The 21,688-nt window shown below is 51.9% G+C and overlaps 1 protein-coding gene and 1 pseudogene across 4 annotated transcripts; one reads left to right on the forward strand and one right to left on the reverse strand.

Moving 5' to 3' along the window:
* Nucleotides 1–49: 49 nt before the first annotated feature.
* On the forward strand, nucleotides 50–10,345 carry CERCAM (cerebral endothelial cell adhesion molecule). 4 transcript variants are annotated; one of them, XM_077850879.1, is made up of 15 exons: nucleotides 50–266; nucleotides 513–658; nucleotides 1,266–1,359; nucleotides 1,656–1,766; nucleotides 1,919–2,036; nucleotides 2,592–2,726; nucleotides 2,830–3,034; nucleotides 4,874–4,993; nucleotides 5,304–5,380; nucleotides 5,485–5,591; nucleotides 6,480–6,612; nucleotides 8,351–8,478; nucleotides 8,662–8,865; nucleotides 9,298–9,550; nucleotides 9,809–10,345. In XM_077850879.1, exons 1-14 carry the CDS (start codon nucleotides 70–72, stop codon nucleotides 9,548–9,550), a joined length of 2,028 nt encoding a protein of 675 aa, XP_077707005.1. In that variant the 5' UTR covers nucleotides 50–69; the 3' UTR covers nucleotides 9,809–10,345. The 4 variants fall into 4 exon arrangements, with proteins under 4 accessions (XP_077707005.1, XP_077707006.1, XP_077707007.1 ...); XM_077850880.1 differs by lacking the exon at nucleotides 1,266–1,359 and having other exon boundaries at nucleotides 51–266; nucleotides 575–658; XM_077850882.1 differs by lacking the exon at nucleotides 513–658 and having other exon boundaries at nucleotides 152–266.
* An 8,234-nt stretch (nucleotides 10,346–18,579) lies between these two features.
* Nucleotides 18,580–19,351, reverse strand: LOC144285231 (midkine pseudogene; annotated as a pseudogene).
* Between the last annotated feature and the right edge of the window lie 2,337 nt (nucleotides 19,352–21,688).

Raw genomic sequence — 21,688 nt, forward strand, 5'->3', positions numbered from 1 at the left:
GCGCCACCCACTCCCCTCCGCCGGGCCCGAGCCCCGGGGGCAGCCGCGGCCGCCGCCCGAGCGCCAGCCATGCCTGTCGCCCCCGCCGCGCGGCTGCTCCGGCTGCTGCTCCTGCTGGGGCCGTGGCTCCCGGCTGCGGGCGCCGTGGAGCCGCCGCTGCCCGCCGTGGTCCTTACCATCCTGGCCCGCAATGCCGAGCACTCGCTGCCCCACTACCTGGGCGCGCTGGAGCGGCTGGACTACCCCCGGGCCAGGCTGGCCCTCTGGTGAGAGACACCGCGCACTGGCACCCCCTGGGCGTGTACCCCCGGCCCCACGGAGAACGCCGCCCCCGATGGCCCCATCCGCTCAGTCCAGACACCACCCAGACGGGCCCCTCCCCCGGCAGACAGGCCCTGTAGGGCCTGCAGGGTGACCTCCGAGGCCTTAGGTTGACGCCGGAACACTCACCCCGGCTCTTACTCCTTCTCTGGGGACCTCCTCTGGCTTTAAGTCGGGTCCTCTTGCCCTAGCCTCAGAGCCCAAGCCGAAGACCCCCTCCTTCCCCCTGGGCCCTCTGGTTGCCTTGACCTAGCTGGAGGGCAGCAGGCCGAGCAGCTGGCGTGCCCTGGGTCCCCACGTGGCAGAGATCAGCAGAACTGGGGGTTCCGGGGAGCAGGTGAGTGTGCTGTCTGGCTCCATGCTTCTCTGCAGAGGGGGTCAGACCTGCTCTTCCTTCTCTGGGCTGTTTCCAGCCTCCCTGTGGAAGGTCAGGGTCCTGCCAGCCAAGGGCAGAGCCCCTCCCCTAGAGCCTCCCTGCTGGGTGTCCCCACAGGGTACGCTGGGATCAGAGGCCCTGGTCTGTGGGAGCCAGAACAGGGAGGAGTCCCAGGCTGAGGCTGGGGATAAATTGAGAGGATTGACAAACTAACCCCCACAACACACCAAAGTTGGGCGGGGGGTGGAGCCGTGGCCTGAGCCGTGGCCTGAGCCCTGGCCTGAGCCGTGGCCTGGGGAGGCTGCCCACAATTACCACAGTTTGGGAGTTAGTTAGTTCCCACCCCTACAAGACTTGACACGTAGTTAGTCTTCACTTCTGGGGAATTGGCTTAAAGGGGCAGTATCACCTAGAACTTGGGATCTTGGCTAAGCCCTCTGCACCCGCCCTCTGTCTTGGGAGCCCCTTCTGCAGAGGAGCGGGTCTGCTCTGTGGCAGCAGAGCTCAGGCCCATCAGCACTTCTCAGGGATGTTTCGAGTAGGGTTTGGTCCTTATTACAACTTTCAGGCAGAGGCAAACAGCATCTCTTCGGTCCAGTCCTGACTCGGAGAGGGGAAGGGACTGACCTGTGGTGTCCTGGCAAGGAAGGAAGGTGTCCAGGGTGCGTGGCTGGTGTGTTCCTCAAAGCTGAGGGACTTTGTCTTTCACGTGCATTCATGTTCTGCTGTCTCAGCCCACCTTATACTTACGGAGGGAGAAAGTGAAGCCTAGAGATGGACGGGACTTGTGACTGGGCCCCCGGTGCTTGCCTAACTTTGTAGCACACCTCCCTCCCCTGCAGCACCCAAATGTCCAGCCTCACAGGGGTTGGTGCTCCAGGGGTCAAGGCCACCTTGGGGTTTGGCCCTTTTGTGGCTGTGCACCTCCCCCTCACCCTTCTTCCTCCCATGTCCCCAGGTGTGCCACAGACCACAACACAGACAACACCACGGAGATGCTGCAGGAGTGGCTAGCTGCTGTGGGTGATGACTATGCAACTGTGGTCTGGAGGCCCGAGGGGGAGCCCAGGTGGAGATTGAGGGGAAAGGTTCTTGGGAAAGTGGGCAACAGCTGCAGCCCTGAACCACCACCTCCAGCCCAGGGCTCTGTCCGCTGCCCTGCAGAGAGGGGGACCACATGCACCTGCCCCCTGGGAACTTCTCATCTCTTTACCCTCTCAGGTCCTACCCAGATGAAGAGGGTCCCAAGCATTGGACCAAAGAAAGGCACCAGTTTCTGATGGAGTTGAAACAGGAAGCCCTGACCTTTGCCAGGGACTGGGGGGCTGATTATATCCTGGTAAGAAAGCCTGGCTAGGATGAGGTTTCTCATAGGTGGTATCTGTCCCTGACAGAAATCTCAGTGTGACTTAACTGCCTGTAGGCTGGACTCTTCAGCTAGCAAACTGGGTCAGAATCCAGACTGATATTGAGCTTAGATCCCTATGCTTGAGCTCAGATTAGCTATGAAGCCTGGATCCCTGAGACAGATTGCAGGTTGAATACTGAGCCTAAGTTCCTGGGCTAGAGCCCAGAGTATAAACTGAGCTTGGTTCCCCAGACTAGAACTCAGAGTAGGTCTTTGGCTTTACTCCCTAAGTCAGATCTAGAATCAAGCTCTTAGATCAGCAACTCGAGTCTACTCTCTGGTCCTGATCGCAGGGCCAGTGCTCCAGACTAGATCCTTGGTCCAGAAACAGACCTACTGGTTTATGGGTTAGAACTTTCTAACAGAACCCCATTGGATCCCAGGATACATGTGGGATCTCTGACCATCTAGAGGGATCCCACTCAGTGACTTCTTGGGGGTACAGCCCAGACAAGGCTGGCATCTGTGACAACCCCTTCCCAAAAGTTTGCAGATACAGACAACATTCTGACCAACAACCAGACACTGAGGCTTCTGATAGACCAGGGGCTGCCTGTGGTGGCCCCAATGCTGGACTCTCAGACTTACTACTCCAATTTCTGGTGTGGGATAACCCCCCAGGTAAGGCTGAGGATGGAAACCTTGGGGTGCGGGTTATCGCAGGGGAGCAGTGTTCTGGGGACAGAGGGGCGCCATCATAGTTCAGAGCAACCCCTTTCCCCAGGGTTACTACCGCCGCACCGCCGACTACTTCCCCACCAAGAATCGCCAGCGCCGGGGCTGCTTCCAAGTCCCCATGGTCCATTCCACCTTCTTGGTATCCCTGCGGACTGAGGGGGCAGCCCAGCTCGCCTTCTACCCCCCGCATCCCAACTACAGCTGGCCCTTCGATGATATCATCGTCTTCGCTTATGCCTGCCAGGCTGTTGGTGAGGACAAGCTCTCCATGAGCATTCCTGAGGGTTTCTAGGTCTTTGCACATGCTGTTCCCTCTGCTTTGCATACCCTTCCTCAGTTTCCAGTCCATCCTGTGAAACTCTTGCTTGTCTGGGTCATAGCTTTTCTTGAGCCTACTACCCCGGAAAGCTAAATGCCCTTCTTCTGGCTCTCCGTCATGGCACTTTAATGTATTCCTTAATGTATTTGGCAAATATTTATGGAACATCTACCATGTGCCAGGCACTGAGAAGACAGTGGTGAGTAAACTCAGGTGGTTTCTGCCTTCCTGGAACTTCCAGTCCAGTCAGTACAAGGATCACACAAATCAGTGTCCAATCACAACCATGATAGGAAGAAATGCTTCTTCATTCCAGATGCTAAGGGAGCTTAGACCAGAGTAGATCTGTCAGGGAAGGCTTCTTGGATGGTGTGAACTTTGAGGCTGAGACCTGAAGTATGGGAAAGCACTAACAAGAGCAAGAAAGAGCATTTTAGGCAACAGGACCAGCAGGTACAAAGGCCCTGTGGTCTCGGAACATAAGAAGGCAAGTGATAGGGACACAGTAAGTGAGGGAAGCGAGGTGTGGCACAGACTGAAGCAGGAAAGGTAGGCAGGAGCCAGCCTATGTGGAGCTGGCCAGCAAGCTTCTGGTCTTTAGCCTGAGAACATTGGGCCAGCCATCAGAGCAATTGGCTTTGCACACTGAAAAGAACACTCTGGTGTTGGTGTTATTTTTAAGATGAAAATTACTAAAAAAAAAAAAATGAAAGAAAGAAAGAAAATTACTAGAAAGTGTTTGGGTTGGGCTGGGCGGGGCTGGCTAAATCTAAGTCCTGAGGAATAGAGATAAGAGTGAGATAGAGACCCCCAGTGTTGGGAAGAGGATCTTGGGAGGACTGAACAGGCTAATTCAGGGAGAATGAGAAGTAACGATGTATTTCAGAAGTGTCGCACCTGAGCAAGCAGCGTGCCTACAGTGGCCAGAGGGGAAAGTGTTGTAATTAGTTTTTTTGTGCAAGAGGTATTGGTGAAGTCTGCTGCAGATGTGCAAGACAAAAAAAAAAAAAAAATCGTATCAAGTGCAAAAGGTGAGTGAATGGGAAACAAACGCATGGAGAGTCCATGAGAAGTGTTCCCTTGTTTTTTTTTTTGTTGTTTTTTTTGTTTTTTTCATTGCTACCACTTCTTCGGGTGTCAGCCTCTGGAACCTGGCCAGCAATTTGAAGGAATTTTATCAGTGGAGTTTCGACTCCATCTTTCAGGCTTCCAAGCACCCAGCTACTGAGGCCCTGCTCTGGATCAGGCCCTGTGCTCCATGCTGGGCATGGGCTTGACTTTTAAGTAGATACTGCATGCCTATTGCTCGAGAGTTCACAGTCTATAGGAGATAAAGGGGAGAGAACTAATGACAATAAAGTGGACAAATATTGAAGAAATAGAAAAGGCCACTCTGGCTGGTGGGTGGAGGGCAGCACAGAGAGGTGGGAGAGGGTGTGGAGTTGCTCACAGTGGGTGATGGTGCTGAGTTCAGACAGGAGGGGGGGCAGGAATGGCAGGTGGGAGTTTGCTTGCTCCTCCCTTCCCGTGATCCTCCAGGGACGGGGCTCTGTCTTACTCACCACCCTTCTCCAGCACCCAGTTGTTGCTCTAGGCACATCTGTTGAATGAATAAACCATCTCGGCAGAAAGGCCCCTTAGATATTGTTTGAATCGAGCCCATTCTCTGTCCAACCCCATAGCCGGAACGCTGAGTCCCAGAGAGGACACCTGCCTTGGGTTCCAAGAGCCCTGCCCCTTACTCCAGCACTCCCTGGGCCTCTCTCCACAGGGGTTACGATCCATGTGTGCAATGAGCACCGTTACGGGTACATGAATGTGCCTGTGAAACCCCACCAGGGGCTGGAGGACGAGAAGGTCAACTTCATCCACCTGATCTTGGAAGCGCTAGGTGAGGGCCAGGGTGCTAGCCTGCTGCCACTGTTCCCAGCTGCCCCCTGCGCCCCTTCTCCCAGGCCCCGGACCTGACTAGGCAGTGGGCTTGGGGTCCCAGCCTCACCTCTAACTGATTTCCTGACTCTGGGCAAGTCCTTTCCCCCCACTGAGCCTCAGTGTCCCCATCTCTGCGATAGAGGCAGGTGGATTCTGTGATCTCTGAGGGCCCCTTCCTTCTGGGTGTTGGAGGGGGATGCTAGGACTCTAGGGTCACTGCTGACGAGAGCCAGTAGGGATTCCTGACTGGTGGGCACTTCCCTCTGCAGTGGATGGGCCCCCAATGTGGGCCTCAGCTCATGTGTCCCGGCCCCCAAAGAGACCCAGCAAGATGGGGTTTGATGAGGTAGGTTCCCTCAGCTCACATGTTTGGGGTCAGGAGGTAGGTGGGCTCTCCCCTCCTAAGATGCCCACTCCTCCTGCACCTACCTTCCCTGTCTCCTCCCCCAGGTGTTCGTCATCAGCCTGGCCCGCCGGCCCGACCGCCGTGAGCGCATGCTAAGCTCACTCTGGGAGATGGAGGTGTCTGGGCGGGTGGTGGATGCTGTGGATGGCCGGTGAGGCTCCCTGGGGCGGGGCCCTGGGCAGCTGGGGGAGCAGCATGGTCCACTGGAGCCCCCTAGGAATGGGGAAAGCAGACAAATGAGTTGAGTGAGTTTGGTGCTCCCAGGAGGTGCTCAAACAGGGCCTGGGTAATTCTGTCTTAGAGAGTCCCAGGGCAGATTGAAACAGGACAGGATGGCCCCTCATTGGCCTACCAGAGGGAGGAGAGCACAGTGGTTAAGGCCACTGGCATCTGAAGCCCTGAGGCTTGCATTCCAGCTCTGCCACTTACCAGCTGGGTGACCTCTGATGAGTCACTGCCACCTCCCAGCCCTGCTGTGCGAGTGGCAGATACTTGTGCCTTCCTCTTAGGACTTAGAAGGGCTCCATGAGGATTTAGCCAGGGCCTGACACATAGTAAGCATTCCAGAGGTTAGGTGTCTTTATTTCTTTACTATTATTGGGCTTACTCTTCTCTGTCTTGGACTTAGGTCCCGGATGGGTGAGGGTGGCAGTCAGGTAAACCTGGGGAGCCAGAAGTCACAGGGCTACACTTGCCCATGGCTATTGGCCGCTTGTGACCTCAGCCCTGTTGACGGCAGGATGTCCATCCTTTTCTTGGAAGCATGTGCCATGTCCCCCACATTCTTTCTGGGGAGCATGCCCCTCAGACGGCTGCCCATGTCCCCATGCTCCTATTCTCTCCCTGGGCGTACACCCCTGCCTCCGGTGGCTCTGGTTCCCCCAGTTGTCCCCAGTGTCTTCAGGCCGCATGAAACCGTAACAAAGCTCACACCTTCCAACAATACTCCAGTGTGACTGCCCCCAACAGGCATAGGCCTGGAGCCCCTGGGTGGGTCGCTGGCAGTCACCCCTAGCCCCATGATACCTGTTTCCTTCAGGACACTCAACAGCAGCCTCATGAGGAGCCTCGGTGTAGACCTCCTCCCTGGCTACCAGGACCCCTACTCGGGCCGCACACTGACCAAGGGCGAGGTGGGCTGCTTCCTCAGCCACTACTCCATCTGGGAAGAGGTGAGGACCTCGCCCCTTTGGCCCCCAGAACCCCCCTACCAGAGGGAGAGCAGAGGCCACCCCATTCACTGCTCTGTGCTCAGTGCCCAAGGGAGCCAATGGGTAAATGAATATATTAATGAAGACCTAGCCAGCAGCTTTTTAAAATTTTTAAAAAAGATTTTATTTATTCATGAGAGACACAGGGAGAAGCAAAGATATAGGCAGAGGGAGAAGCAGGCTCCTTGTGGGGAGCCCAATGTGGGACTCTATCCCAGAACCCCGGGATCATGACCTGAGCCAAAGGCAGATAGATGCTCAACCACTGAGCCACCCAGGTTCTATATATATTAAAGACTGTGTTTACTTCTGTGAGAGAGTGAGTGAGAGAGCATGAGTAGGGGGAGGAGCAGAGGGAGGGAGGAGACTCCCCACTAAACAGGGAGCCCGATGTGGGGCTCGATCCCAGGACTCTGGGATCGTGACCCAAGCCGAAGGCAGACGCTTAATTATCTGAGCCACCCGAGCATCCCAGCCAGCAGCTTTATTTTTTTTTAATGTGAGCTTTTCTTTTTTTTTTTTTTTAAAAAAAAGATTATTTATTTATTTATTTATTTATTCATAGACACAGAGAGAGAGAGGCAGAGACACAGACAGAGGCAGAAGCAGGCTCCATGCAGGGGGCCCGATATGGGGGACTTGATCCCGGGTCTCCAGGATCACACCCCAGGCTGCAGGGGGTGCCAAACCGCTGCGCCACCAGCGCCAGCAGCTTTAAACTTCCTGTGTGTTCAACCCTATACCATATTCATTTTGTAGTCTCTACAGAGCTCATCCTGTACTCTAGGAGATCTTCTGCTCTGAGACTAGAGGTGAACAATAAAAAGGCCTCTCTGGCTCTTTTGGGGCTCAGGGACCAGAGCAGGTCACAAAAACCAGGGAAGAACCAAGCTTGCCCATAGAGGAGAAATGTTCAGGCTATCCTAGAGTGTGGATTAGCCTGGATTCCTGGCCTGGGGTGGGGTTAGGCTGGGCCTCACCATCAGGGACACTTAAGTGCTCAGGGCATGATCATGGGGTCCTGGAATCGAGTCCCACATCGGACTCCCTGCATGGAGCCTGCTTCTCCCTCTGCCTATGTCTCTGCCTCTCTCTCTTTCTGTGTCTCTCATGCATAAATTCATAAAATCTTAAAAAAAAAAAAAGAAATCAGCTCAGTAAACTGAAATGAAAGGCATCCTTCTATCTGTTCAAAGACAGTAGAAGATAAACAGCAATATAAGCTCACGTGCATATATTTTAGCTACAGTAGAACATAAAACAAGGAGTGGGTCTGGGTGCTGCCTCCTGGAGGGGCGCCCGCCCCTTGGAGGGCCAGTCCCCTGATCCCTCCAGCAGGGTCCAGGCAGTGACCTCTCACAGGCACTCACAACCCCCCCCAACCCTGAGCTGAGGCTTCTGGGCCAAGCCCCAGGCCTCTTCTTCCCACCCCAGAACACACAGCTCCTGTCTGCTCCAGGGCCTTTGCCCCCACTGTTTTACTCTGCCCAGAAGCTCTACTTAAGTGTCCCAGAGTCCAGGGATTGAGTCCCACATCGGGCTCCCTGCATGGAGCCTGCTTCTCTCTCTGCCTGTGTCTCTGCCTCTCTCTCTCTGTGTCTCTCATGAATAAATAAATAAAATCTTAAAAAAAAAAAAAATAAAGAGCCATCCCCCTGTGTTGTGTCCCCCCCCACACCCCCCCATCCCCGTACCACAGGTGGTTGCCAGGCGCCTGGCCCGCATCTTGGTGTTTGAGGATGACGTGCGCTTTGAGAGCAACTTCAGGGGGCGACTGGAGCGGCTGATGGAAGAAGTGGAGGCAGAGAAACTGCCATGGGACCTAATGTAGGCAGCCTGCGGCTCTGGGGGGTTGGAGGGAAGAGAGGGGAGGCCTCTGGGGCTCTGCCTCCTGCTGGGGCCCTGCCCAGTCCTTCCCCTGAGCCTGGCCTGTGGGATGTGATTGGGGAAGGGGTCCTCTGACACCCTGGGACCTGCAGTGACTCTGGTTTTCCCTTGGTGTCACGGTAGCTACCTCGGTCGCAAACAGGTGAACCCTGAAGAGGAGGCAGCTGTGGAGGGGCTGCCACACCTGGTGGTGGCTGGGTACTCCTACTGGACCCTGGCATACGTCTTGAGCCTGGCGGGTGCTCGCAAGTTGCTGGCCTCCCAGCCGCTGCACCGAATGCTGCCTGTGGACGAGTTCCTGCCCATCATGTTTGACCAGCACCCCAAGTGAGTGTCAGATGGGGGCCGGGCAGGGTCAGCTCATCCCAGGAGCCCAGTCTCAAGCATTAAGTCCCCTTGCTGAGCATCTGGGGAGATGGAGGCTGAGTCACTTCCTCAAGGTCATGGAGGCATAGCCCTCCTGGCCCCGGAGTTAGACCAACCTAGGTGTCCATTCTGTGCTGCCCGTGTTTTTTTTTTTTTTTTTTTTTTTTATGCCCATGTGGTTCTTAATCAAGCCACTTCCATGTTCTGAGCCTCAGTTTCTCCATCTGTTAAATGAGAGGAGTAGAGACTCTGCTCCTTGCATTTGCTGTGAGGTCTTGAGGGGGAAGGCAGGGAGGTGCTGCAGGCAGGTGAGATGCCCAGCTCCAGGCAGGCGTGCAGTGTGGCTGGAGGAGACCCACCTCAGCCCTCCTGAGCCTTCTTTCTGCCTCACAGTGAGCAGTACAAGGCACACTTCTGGCCTCGGGACCTGCGTGCCTTCTCCGCACGGCCCTTGCTCGCGGCGCCCACCCACTACGCAGGGGACGCTGAGTGGCTCAGCGACACGGAAACATCCTCGCCCTGGGACGATGACAGCGGCCGCATCATCAGCTGGAGTGGCTCTCACAAGACCCTGCGTGGCCCCCGCCTGGACCTGGCTGGCAGCAGTGGGCACAGCCTCCACCCTCAGCCCCGGGATGAGCTCTAGGTGAGGGTGCAAGCCCCATGTGCCTTGGTTTTCTCTCCCCTTCCAGGCTGTGTCGGGGTCTCTGTGTTCCCTTCTCCCCCTGCCTTCTCTCCTCCCCCCTCTGGCTCTCCTTGCCTGTCTCTGGCTCCCTGCATTGTCTCTACCTCAAGCTCTCTATCTCTGTCTCTGACCTTCTCTGTGTCTTTTTCTCTCTCTGCCTCTGGATATCCGACTCTAGTTCTTTCTATTCCTGTCCTCTTGCCTCTTCTGTCCCACCAGGTCCAGGTGACTCCAGAGAAGTGTCCAGGAGCAGGCTGCAGCTGGCCAGGGAGCAGAGTTGGAGATGGTGCTAAGAACCGCCGCCAGGAGCCACAGGCCCCATAGAGACCCAACTGTCACCTTAGGCACAGCTACTCTGCCCTCTGGCCCCGTCTCACATCGGGAGAAACCACTCAGAGATGGCTCCCCTCCCTGAAGGTCATGTAGAGAAAGGGCAGGGCTCTCAGGCCCTCTCACCCTGCCCAGCCTAACTCAGGGCCTGGGGTCAAGGGAAGGGGGGGCTCCCCAGCCTTCAGTTTCAAGCTGGATAGACACCTGGATCCCTGTCCTCCCCATGGACCCAACTGCTGGGGCCTCTCCATCACCTTCTACCTCCACCTCAGCCCCTCCCCAGTCAATACCTGGGTCTCACCTGCTGGGACCCATCCTCTCCCCTGGCCAGTGGGATGTGCAGGGAGGGGGGAGGAGGACCCTTGCAGACCTAATGCCCAGCACATAATAGGCCCTCAATAAAAGCCAGCTGGTATTTGCACTTTATATTTTTAACTCCTGGATGAGCCTCTGTGTGTGTCACAAGGTCTGGGAAGGAAGGGCTCCTGATCTACAGATGACCAGTTGGCAAGACAGAGAGGGGCGGGCAGCCTGGCATCACCACCTCCTTGCTAGGTGACTTTGGGTGGATCCCATCCCTCCCTGGGTCTTAGTCGGCTTGGTGGTGATGTGGACGTGGGAGAGAAGCATGTCATGGGCCGGATGGGTATAGTATAGTCTGGCCCAGAGCCCAGCCCACAGTGAATGCTCACCCTTTGGGACTGTCCTAGGCATCACCAGCCTCACCTTGCCTGGCAGGGTGAGCCCAGACTCAGGGCTGCCAAGCCCCCTCCCCTTTGAATCTTCGCTTGCGCGCAGCACGGCCTCCACCCCTAGCCCTGGGATGAGCTCTAGGTGAGGGCCCCAGCCCCGTGCGCCTCAGTTTTCTCTCCCCTTCCAGGCTGTGTCGAGGTCTCTGCTCCCTTCTCCCTCTGCCTTCTTCTCTCCTCTGTCCCTCTGGCTCTGCTCCATCCCGGGGGGTCGGGTATTATAGATCCAAGACTCCCCTCTGGCCCTAACCCATGTAGCCACCAGAGGGCGAAAGAAAGCAGAACATGGTCTTCGTGGGGGCCAGGGCACCCTCTGCCTGGTGTGGGGCCCGCGAGGCAGAAGGGAGCGGAAGGGAGCCTGGGGCCTTTGGAATCTGCCCCCAGTGCTGCTGCACTACCTACAGCAGCTGCACCATCTTCTGCTCTCCTGCTTGGGAACTGCTGGCCTTCCTCTCCATCACCCGTCCATAGGGTCAGGCTTCTGAGCCCAGCAATTGTCTCCAGTGCTTGCACTCAGGCAGCTGGAGGGGTAGGGAGCTGGCTCCTCGCCTTGGCTGTGGCTGCCTGGGCTTCCACCAGCACAAGACTGTGGCCCTGGCATGTCTAGGTTTCCTTCCTCAGAGGAGCCCACTCTGCCATGTCAGCCCCTTGACTTGGTTATATAAGCCCAGGCCGAGTTGGACAGGCACCTCCAGAGGCTGGGCTAGCCCTTGGTTCTGTCCTGGGGATGAGGTCCAGTTGTCCTGGCTTTGGTCCCGGGACATGTCATGGCTGTGAGAAGGGTCAAAACTTTTGGGGGGCTGGGGGAGGTGGGGGTGGGGGAGGTGCTGTGTTAATTCAGAGAGTGAAAGCCATTTAATTCCAGATGGCTATGACCTTGAGCAAGTCCCTTCTCTCCAAGCTTCAGGTGTCACCTTCGTTCATTGAAACAGTCATTTATTGAGCCCTGTTCCTATGGGCCAGGTTTAGGCATCAGGGATACAGTACTGAATGAAAGTGCCCCCAAAGATCCCTGACCTGGTGTGGTTGACATTGTAGGAAGAAAATAGACATAAATATATGAGTAAATATTTTTTTAAAGATTGTATTTATTTATTCATGAGACACACACACACAGAGAGAGAGAGAGATAGAGAGAGAGGCAGAAACACAGAGGGAGAAGCAGGCTCCATACAAGGACTCGATCCCAGGTCTCCAGGATCACAACCTGGGCTGAAGATGGCACTAAACTACTGAGCCACCCGGGGCTGCCCCAATGAGTAAATATTAGTGTGGCAGGTGCTGTAGAGTAAAACAAGGGAGGAGACATCATCAAGTATGGTCTGAGAAGTTAACATCTGAACAAAGATTCAGAGGTGAGGGGACAAGCTGTGGGGATATCTGAAGGAAGCCCATTCCAGACCAAGGGAACAGAAAAGCAAAAGTCCTCAGGCAGGAGCAGGACTGGCAGGTTCAAAAGACGGCAAGGAGGCCAGTGTGACTGGAGCAGAGTGAGCAAGGCCTGGAGGGCCTGGAGGTGATGGAGCCATGGTTGGGGCCAGAGCAAGGAGGACCTTAGAGGTCATTCTGGCTTTTACTCAGCAACAGGGAGCCCCTAAAGGGTTTGAGGCCAAGAAATGACATGGTCGAACTTACTTTAACATGATGAGCCTGGCTACTGTACTGAGACTAAACTGCAGGTTGGTCCAGGGGAGAAACAAGGAGACAAGTTAGAGCCCATTGTAATAATCCAGGTGTGACACAGTGATGCCTCCTACCAGGGTGTTCACTAGCAGTGAGGCAGTGAGAAGGAGAGCCAGCAAAATTTCTAGAGCAGGATAGGAGGTTTTGCAGATGCTGACACCACCAGCCAGAGCTTTCTTGTGCTGCCTAGCCATGGTCAACCCCACTGTATTTTATTTTTTAGGTTGTATTTATTTGAGAGAGAGCACGTGCATGAGTAGGGAGAGGGGCAAAGGGAGAGGGAGAAGCAGACTCCCTGCTGAGCAGGGAGCCCAACGCAGGGCTCTACCCCAGGACTCTGAGATCATGACCTGAGCCGAAGGCAGACACTTAACTGACTGAGCCACCAGATGCCCCAACCCCACCACGTTCTTGAGCTGTTGGGCTACACCTCCTTCCAGCTGTTTGTATACAAATTTTCCGAGACAGCAGAAAACTTGCATGCTCTGAGAACTGGGGGCAGAAGGATTTGGCTCCTGCTCCCCAGAAGGATTCGGGGATTTCTGTGCCAGGGCAGTGACGTCACACACCATGATGGCACTGGCAGCATCTACAGGGAGAAGTTCGATGATGAGAATTTTATCCTGAAGCACACAGGTCCTGGCACCTCATCCATGGCCCATGCTGAGCCCAACACAAATGGTACCCAGTTTTTCATCTGTGCTGCCAAGCCCAAGTGGCTGGAGGGTGAGCCCATGGTCTTGGGCAAAGTGAAAGAGGACACAGAAGCCATGGAGTGCTTTGGATCCAAGAATGGCAAGATCAGCAAAGTGTCCAGTGCTGTCCGCGGACATGCTAATAAATTGGCTTGTGCTTTATCTCCCCATCTGCCTGCAATGAATGTCCTGTGGTCTTCATTCTCTCACAATAGATCTTTGGGTTCCACATTTTCCTTATCCCCCTCCCAGTCCAGATGGACACAAGTGTTAAGCTGTGAAATAAAAAGTAAACAACAGACAAGCAAAAGAGAGGAAATGAGGATGATGTCGAAGTTTGGGGCCCGGGAGGAATGGAGAAGACTATGGGGTGAGGGCTGGCTGGGGGCGGGTGGGCAGGATCCAGGTGCAGATGTCAGGTTGTTGGATGTATGAGCCTGGGATTCAAGGTTCAGATCTGGGCTGAAGACAGAGGCTGAGAATCTTGTCCTGACCCAAGAGCCCTGGCCCCAAACCACACAGCGCACAACCCCCTCCCTCACCTGGCAAGCTTATTAAAATACACATTACTGCCCCCTCCTGCTTCTCCCCAACTGGGTTCTGCTTCAGTAGGTTGTGGGTGAGGCCTGACTTTCTGAGCAAAACCACCCCAGGTCATTTCAGAGTAATTGCCAGCTCTGGAAACTCCCTCTAAATTAAACACACAGAGAAACTGGCTTTGATGATTATTTATTTATTTATTTATTTATTTTTATTTTTAAAATTTTTATTTATTTATGATAGTCACACACACACAGAGAGAGAGAGAGAGGCAGAGACATAGGCAAAGGGAGAAGCAGGCTCCATGCACCAGGAGCCCGATGTGGGATTCGATCCCGGGTCTCCAGGATCGCGCCCTGGGCCAAAGGCAGGCGCTAAACCGTTGCGCCACCCAGGGATCCGTGATGATTCTTTTTTAAAGATTTATTTATTTATTCATGAGAGACACACACACACAGAGAGAGAGAGAGAGAGAGAGGGAGGGAGAGAGGCAGAGATACAGGCAGAGGGAGAAAGAAGCAAGCTCCCTGCAGGGAGCCCTATGCAGGACTCCATTCCCCACCCAGGATCATGCCCTGAGCCTAAGGCAGCCGCTCAACCTCTGAGCCACCCAGGCGCCTGGACTTTGATGATTTTTGACAAACGTAAACAGCCCTGTCACCACTGCAACAATGACGATATGGAACATATTCCACGAATTCCCCCACACCAGCCCCTGGAAACCACAGATCCGTTTTCTGTCCTCATGGCTGTGTTGCTTCAAACTGTCCAACAGTTGGACTCATGTAGTATGTGGCCTCTTGTGTCTGCTTTATAATGGGTATAATGTTTTATTTGGAGGTTTTATACAAATCTGAACTTTAATACCTTCCCTAATATGTTACACTATGGTTTCTAATCCTAATGTATTAGGAAGCAGGTGTTAGAAAGTTTTCATCAAGTCTTCCAAGTATCTCCCAATACTCTCCCGGTTAATCAGATGCTGCGCAAATACTCTGGGTTTCTTTGTGTGCCCAGTTGGGAAGCCTCGCCTGAGGCACCTCCCCTGCTTGGGAGACACACTGGTAACAGAGAAAGGAAGAGAGTGAGGATGGGGGCCGGTGGGCAGGAACCGTGTCTCCGGCACCTCCCTCTTGTGGACGGCTTCTAATTTGCTCTGCCCACCCCCCAAAGTTGGTACATTTGTTTGCAAACCAAGAGACAAGGGGCTTTCCTCTGAGTAAATGGCAGTAGCTTTGGGGCATTGGCTGTTTCCCAACTGTTTTGCCTATTCAAGGAGGATTTCTGTCTCCCTTCTGGTTTCTCAGCTGACTTGTAGATGCTAAGGAAGAGAGCCCTCCCTGGATGGTGGCAGTCTCTGCAAGCCCCGGTGCTTCTGCTAGCCCCAGCATGGACACCCCCCCACCCCGGGCAGAGAAAGCTGGTTTGAGTTGTCTCTGTCCTTTCTATGACCTTGGGCAAGTGTCCTGAGCCTTCTCTAGCCTCAGTTTTCTGCTCTGTAAAATGGGGTCAGCACTGATGCCAAGCTGACTGGACATTGTTAGGCTTCACTGAGCTCTCTCCTGCAGGTGAGCTTGCTGCCTGGCACAGAGGGAACACTGAGCTGATGGTTGCTGGCATCACAGTGACCCTCCAGACAGTGACAGAGTGGATAAGGGTGGACTTGGGAGGTCTGCCTGAGTCAGAAGGGAGTGGGTCGCCCTGGAAACAGATAATCTAACTTCCAGTTTCACCTCTATCACTTAATTGTGCCACGTGAGCCAAGTGCTTCTCCTTGCAGTAAAATCCTTCAGTTTTCTCCTCTGCAAAACTAGGCATGACTAGATTTGCCCTCCAAGGCCCCTCCCTGATGGCCTGGGGACTAAAGTTTGGATGGTCCCAAACTTTCAAGTACGTCTGAATCATCTGGAGAACTTGCTAAAACACAGGTTGCTGAGCCCCATCCCAGGGTTTCTGGCTCAGTAGGTCCAGGGTGAGGTCTAAAGATTTGCACCTCTACCAAGTTCCCTGGTGGTGCTGATGTTGTAGATGCGGGGACCCCATGTTGGGAACCCCTGGTTTGGGCAGCTGCAGAGCCAGGACTCTCAGTGAGTGCAGAGTCCGTCCAGTCTCAAACGCCCAGGGCCAGGGAGGGTCTGCACAAAGGGTCTAATAGGAGCCAAGCCTTGCTAAGGCCTGGAAAAATTTTCTTTACCAGTTCCATCCACAACTTGAAAGAAAAAGCCAGGCCCACTCTGGAGCCCAGATTCCTTCTCCCCAGGGAAGTGCTGGGGCAGTTGCATCAGGGCCCTGGAGGAGGTGTTCCTGGATGGGAAAAACAGATAATCAGGCCCTTGGGCAAATGGAGAGGCTGGAGCCTGAGCCAGGGGGTGGGGCAGGGGTACTGAGGGGCATCACTCTGCTGTTAGCTGCTCACAAGATTGGGGCTCAGAGCTGGAACTGCTGGCTAGCTCCTCCTCTACCTGTGCTTCTTTCTAACAAACAACAGAATCCCACACTCATTGCTGAAATTTGGGAAAACAGAACGAGGAAAATAAAATTGTCAGTGTTAACATTTTGAGATGGTGTATTCTGGTTTTAAGAAAAAAAATTTGTTTAAAGCGACTCTTTTTTTAGATTTTATTTATTTATTCATGACACAGAGAGAGAGAGAGTGATAGAGAGGCAGAGACACAGGCAGAGGGAGATGCAGGCTCCTTGCAGGGAGCACGACGCGGGACTCTAACCTGGGACTCCAGGATCACGCCCTGGGCAGAAGGCGGCGCTAAACCGCTGAGCCACCTGGGCTGCCCAAGAAAAAAAAATGTTTAAGTAGGCTCCACGCACAACGTGGGCCTTGAACTCATGACCCTGATATCAAAAATCAGTCACATGCTCTACTGACTGAGCCAGCTGGGCACCCCTGAAAAAAATTTAATATCTTCTTTTTTTTTTTTTTAAGATTCTATTTTATTTTGAAGTAATCTCTACACTCAACATGGAGCTCAAACTCACAACCCTAAAAAAAAAAAAAAAAAAAAAAACCTCACAACCCTGAGATCAAGAGTCACAAGCTCTACTGACTGAGCCAGCTAGATGCCCCTAAAAAATTTTTTAATCTTTCCTTTTTTTTTTTTTTTAAAGATTTTATTTATTTACTCATGAGAGACATAGAGAGAGGCAGAGACATCGGCAGAGGGAGAAGCAGACTCCCTGAGGGGAGCCTGATGTGGGACTTGATCCCCAGACTTTGGGATCATGCCCTGAGCGGAAGGCTGATGCTCAACCACTGAGCCACCCAGGTGCCCCCAATCTCTTCTTTTTAAAAAGATTTTATTTTTTCATTTTATTTTGAAGTAATCTCTATATCCAACACGGGGCTCAAACTCACAACCCTGAGATCAAGAGTCACACACCCTACGGACTGAGCCAGTCAGGTGTCCCCTTATTTCTTATTTCCTAGGCTGAGTGATAGCTCCATTAATCTCTATTTTATTACACTTTTTAAAAAATATTTTAGGGATCCCTGGGTGGCTCAGCGGTTTAGCGCCTGCCTTCAGCCCAGGGCGCAATCCTGGAGTCCTGGGATCAAGTCCCATGTTGGGCTCCCTGCATGGAGCCTGCTTCTCCCTCCTCTTGGCCTCTCTCTCTCTCTCTATCATAAATAAATAAACCTTAAAAAAATTAAAATAAAATAAAAATAAAATAAAAAATATTATTTATTTATTTATTCGTGAGGGACACAGAGAGAGAGAGAGAGGTGAAGACACAGGCAGAGGGAGAAGCAGACTCCATGCAGGGAGCCTGAAGTGGGACTCGATTCCAGGACCCCAGGATCATGACCTGAGCCAAAGACAGACACTCAACCACTGAGCCACCCAGGTGCCCCTATTATTACATCTTTATTTTTTTTATTTTAATTTTTTTATTACATCTTTAAACTGAATATGAGCACTCTGTTATGGGTTGAATTGTGTCCCCCAAAAGTTCATATGTTGAAGTCCGAACTCCTAGCCCCCCCAGAATATGACCTTATTTGGAAATAGGGTCATTATACATATAAGTAGTAAAGATAGGTCATATCAGAGTAGAGTAGGCCTCTAATTCAGTATAACTGGTGTCCTTATAAAAAGGGGAAAGTTGGCTCCAGACATGCACACAGGGAGAATATCCCATCTGGATGGGAGTTCTGCTACCGAGGAACCTACCAGAAGCCAGCAGAGAGGCTCAGGACAGATCCTTCCCTAGTGCCTTTAGAGGGAGCTGTGCCTTACTCACAGATCTCAGATGTCTCGCCTCAAAATTGTCAGACAGTACATTTCTGTTGTTCAGGTCACTCAGTTTGTTGTATTTTGTTATAGCAGCCTTAGCAAACAGATATGCATCACATATCCCCTTTTGAAAATACAGTTCACAATTAGAATTTTTTTCAAAAGTACCACAGAGAATATACAAGAGGGACCTAAGAAACACCCTCTACCAGAAACTTGCATTCTTTTCTCTATGAATTTCATTTTTTAAAAAAGATTTTTTTTTTTTATTTATTTATGATAGACATAGAGAGAGAGAGACAGAGACACAGGCAGAAGGAGAAGCAGGCTCCATGCCTGGAGCCCGACATGGGACTCGATCGCGGGACTCGATCCTGGGACTTGATCCCGGGACTCCAGGATTGGCCCTGGGCCAAAGCCAGGCATGAAACCACTGAGACACCCAGGGATCCTCTATGAATTTCATTTTTTAAAAGATTTTACTTGTTTATTTGAGAGAGAGCGCACAAGCAGGAGGGAGAGGTATAGGGGGAGGGAGAAGCAGACTCCCTCCTGAGCAAGGAGCCTGATGGACATGGGACTTGATCCTAGGATTCTGAGATGGTGACCTGAGCCAAAGGCAGATACTTAACTGACTGAGCCACCCAGCACTCCTTCTCTAAGAATTTATCTATCTATCTATCTATCTATCTATCTATCTATCTAATCTTTCTTCTTCTTTTTTTTTATATTAAAGGAAAAGCTTTTATTGGGAAAAACAAAAAACGACAGTTTATTTATTTCTTAGTAATGGCATCTTTGTGGGGAAGAACAAAAGGGGGTACCTGGAATCACATCCCTCTGGGGCAGGAGGCTCAAGCTGTCCACAATCCCCTGTCCCTCCCCGTCGGGGACACTTGGGGGTGCTGGTGGAGGAATGAAAGGGAAGAAGCAGGGTATGATTGATAAAGCTAAGGAGGAGACAAAAGGCACTGGTAGTTAGATCCTGGGCCTGCGGGAGGGAGGGCACCGGCCCCGGGCTCCTGGGCATCCAGACCTGGCTGCTAGTCCTTTCCCTTCCCTTTCTTGGCTTTGGCCTTGGCTTTGGTCTTGGGGGTGCAGGGCTTGGTCGCGCGGATGGTCTCCTGGCACTGGGCATTGTACCGCGCCTTCTTGAGGGTGCCTTGGCGGGCTTTGGTGCCCGAGCCCCTGTCACACGCCCCCCAGTTCTCAAACTCGTACTTGCAGTCCGCTCCGAACTCCTTCTTCAGTTGCAAGGCACCCGGCACCGGATGCGCTGGGTCTGGGCCCCGCGGGTACCCTCGCGGAAACCCACGCCGCAGTCCTTGCTGCTGGGGGTGCAGGGCCCCCAGGTCCACTCCGCGCACTCGCTCCCCGGGGCCGCCCTTTGTCACTTTGTCTTTCTTTTTGGCCACCGCGGCGGGGAGCGCCAGCAGGGTGGGGAGGGCGAGGAGGAGGAAGCCTCGGAGCTGCATCTCGCTCGCTGCCCGCGGTGCTGCGCTCCCTCCCGCGCCGGGCCCTAATCTTTCTTTTTTTAAAGATTTTATTCATTTATTCATGAGAGATGCACAGAGAGAGGCAGAGACATAAGCAGAAGGAAAAGCAGGCTCCCTGCTGGGAACCTGATGTGGGGTCACGACCTGAGATGCTCAACCACTGAGCCCCCCAGGTACCCCTTCCCTATGAATTTCTAGATAGATTTCTCCCCAGCCTCCCAAACACTTGCACAAGCCTTGCACTTTACAGTTTACAACCTCAACCTGTTTTTTCTGCCAATACCTCATGATTATCTTCAGCAAGTTTGTAATCTGTTAATTTTTTCCTGACAATAAACATATTGCTTTGCAAAAATTCTTATACATTATCGGGATGCCTGGCTGGCTCTGTCAGTAGAGCATGCAAATCTTGATCTTGGGGTTGTATGTTCAAGCCCCATGTTAGGTATAGAGATTAGGGTGTTTTTTTTTTTTTTTTTTGTTTTGTTTTTTTAAGATTTTTATTTATTCAAGAGACAGAGAGAGAGGCAGAGACACAGGCAGGGAGAGAAGCAGGCTCCACGCAGGGAGCCTGATGTGGGACTCGATCTCGGGATTCCAGGATCATGACCTGAGCCAAAGGTAGATGCTCAATCACTGAGCCACCCAAGTGTCCCAAAAGATTTTAAGTAATTACCCACAATATAGGGCTTAAAATTACAACCCTGAGATTAAGAGCTGCATGCTTTACCAATTGAGCCAACCATGGGCCCCTATTTTTAATTTTTTAAGGAACCTCTACACTGTTTTCTATAGTGGCTGCACCAATTTACTTTCCCAGGAACAGTGTATGAAGTTTCCTTTTTTCTCACACCCTCACCAACACTTATTTCTTGTCTTTTTGGTAACTACGTCCTGACATATGTGACATCTCATTGAGGTTTTGAGATTTTGTTTGTTTGTTTGTTTGTTTGTTTATTGTGAGTCAAGGTGGGCAAGGTAGGGTGGTGGTAGGAAGAGCAGAGGGAGAAAATCCCAAGCTGACTGCACTGGGTGCCGAGCGATGAGCCACCCAGGCACCCCTCACTAATATTTTAATTTACATTTCCCTGATGATGAGTGATGTTGAGCATCTTTTCACGTGTTTGTGGGCCATATGTATGTCTTCTTTGGGAAAATGTCTATTTAGATCCTCTGCCTATCTTTTAATTCACTTATTTTGATTTTTTGGTGTTGAATGGTATGAGTTCTTTATATTTTTGGATATTAACCCCTCATTGGGTATATCATTTGCAAATATCTTTTCCCATTCAGAGTTTGTCTTTTTTTTTTTATAAGATTTATTTATTTATTCATGAAAGACAGAGACAGAAAGAGGCAGAGACATAGGCAGAGGGAGAAGCAAGGCTCCTCACAGGGAGCCTGATGTGGGACTCAATCCTGGGACTCCAGGATCACGCCCTGGGCCGAAGGCAGGCGCTAAACCTCTGAGCCACCCAGGGATCCCCTAGTTTGTCTTTTTTTGTTGTTGTTGTTAGTGTCTTCTCTCTCTCTCTCTCTCTTTTTTGTTTTCCACTGTGCAAAAGCTTTTTTATTTTGGAGTAGTTCCAAGAGTTAATTTTTACCTGTGTTTCCCCTGCTTGGGAGACATATTGAGAAAAATGTTGCTGAGACTGATGTCAAAGGAATCACTGATTGTTTTCTTCTGACTACTCTATTTGTAACTGCACTGTGCTACTCATCCTTGCACCAGCCTCTAGAGAGAAATAATATACACAGGGTGTGCACTGTACAAATGCATATTGTGTATTACTAATTGGCTCTTGCTCCAACCCCAATAAGACTTCCTGAGCCATGAGGAGCCCTTTTTTTTTGCCTGGGCTACAAGCAAGCCCAAGGGACACCTCTTTCGCCTTTCCCTGAGTTTCTCAACCTCTTGAGAAGGTAAGGAGGGGTCAGTCTAAAGACAACTGAGGGGGAAAAAAGGCTGAAAGGAAATTCCTCTTTAATGTCTAAATATTTGCCTACTTCCTTATGTTAAAATTCATTCCTAGGGGAGCCTGATGGTTCAGTTGGTACAGCACATGACTCTTGATCTTGGGGTCGTGAATTTTTTATTTTATTTTTTGGGGGGGAGGATTGTGACTTTGAGCTTTACTCTTACACATTGAGTGTAGAGATTGCTTCAAAATAAAATCTTTAAAAAAATTATATATACACATACCCACATATATATAAACAACTGGTCTAAGAAGTTATTGGTCTTTAAGATTTTCTTTTCTATTTATGTGTTTTTTCATTATTTTCTAAGATTCTTTTTTTTTTAACATTTTATTTATTCATGAGAGACAGAGAGAGGCAGAGACATAGGAAGAGG

The sequence above is a fragment of the Canis aureus genome, chromosome 16, assembly GCF_053574225.1.
Source record: "Canis aureus isolate CA01 chromosome 16, VMU_Caureus_v.1.0, whole genome shotgun sequence".
In the NCBI taxonomy this organism is placed as follows: Eukaryota; Metazoa; Chordata; class Mammalia; order Carnivora; family Canidae; genus Canis; species Canis aureus.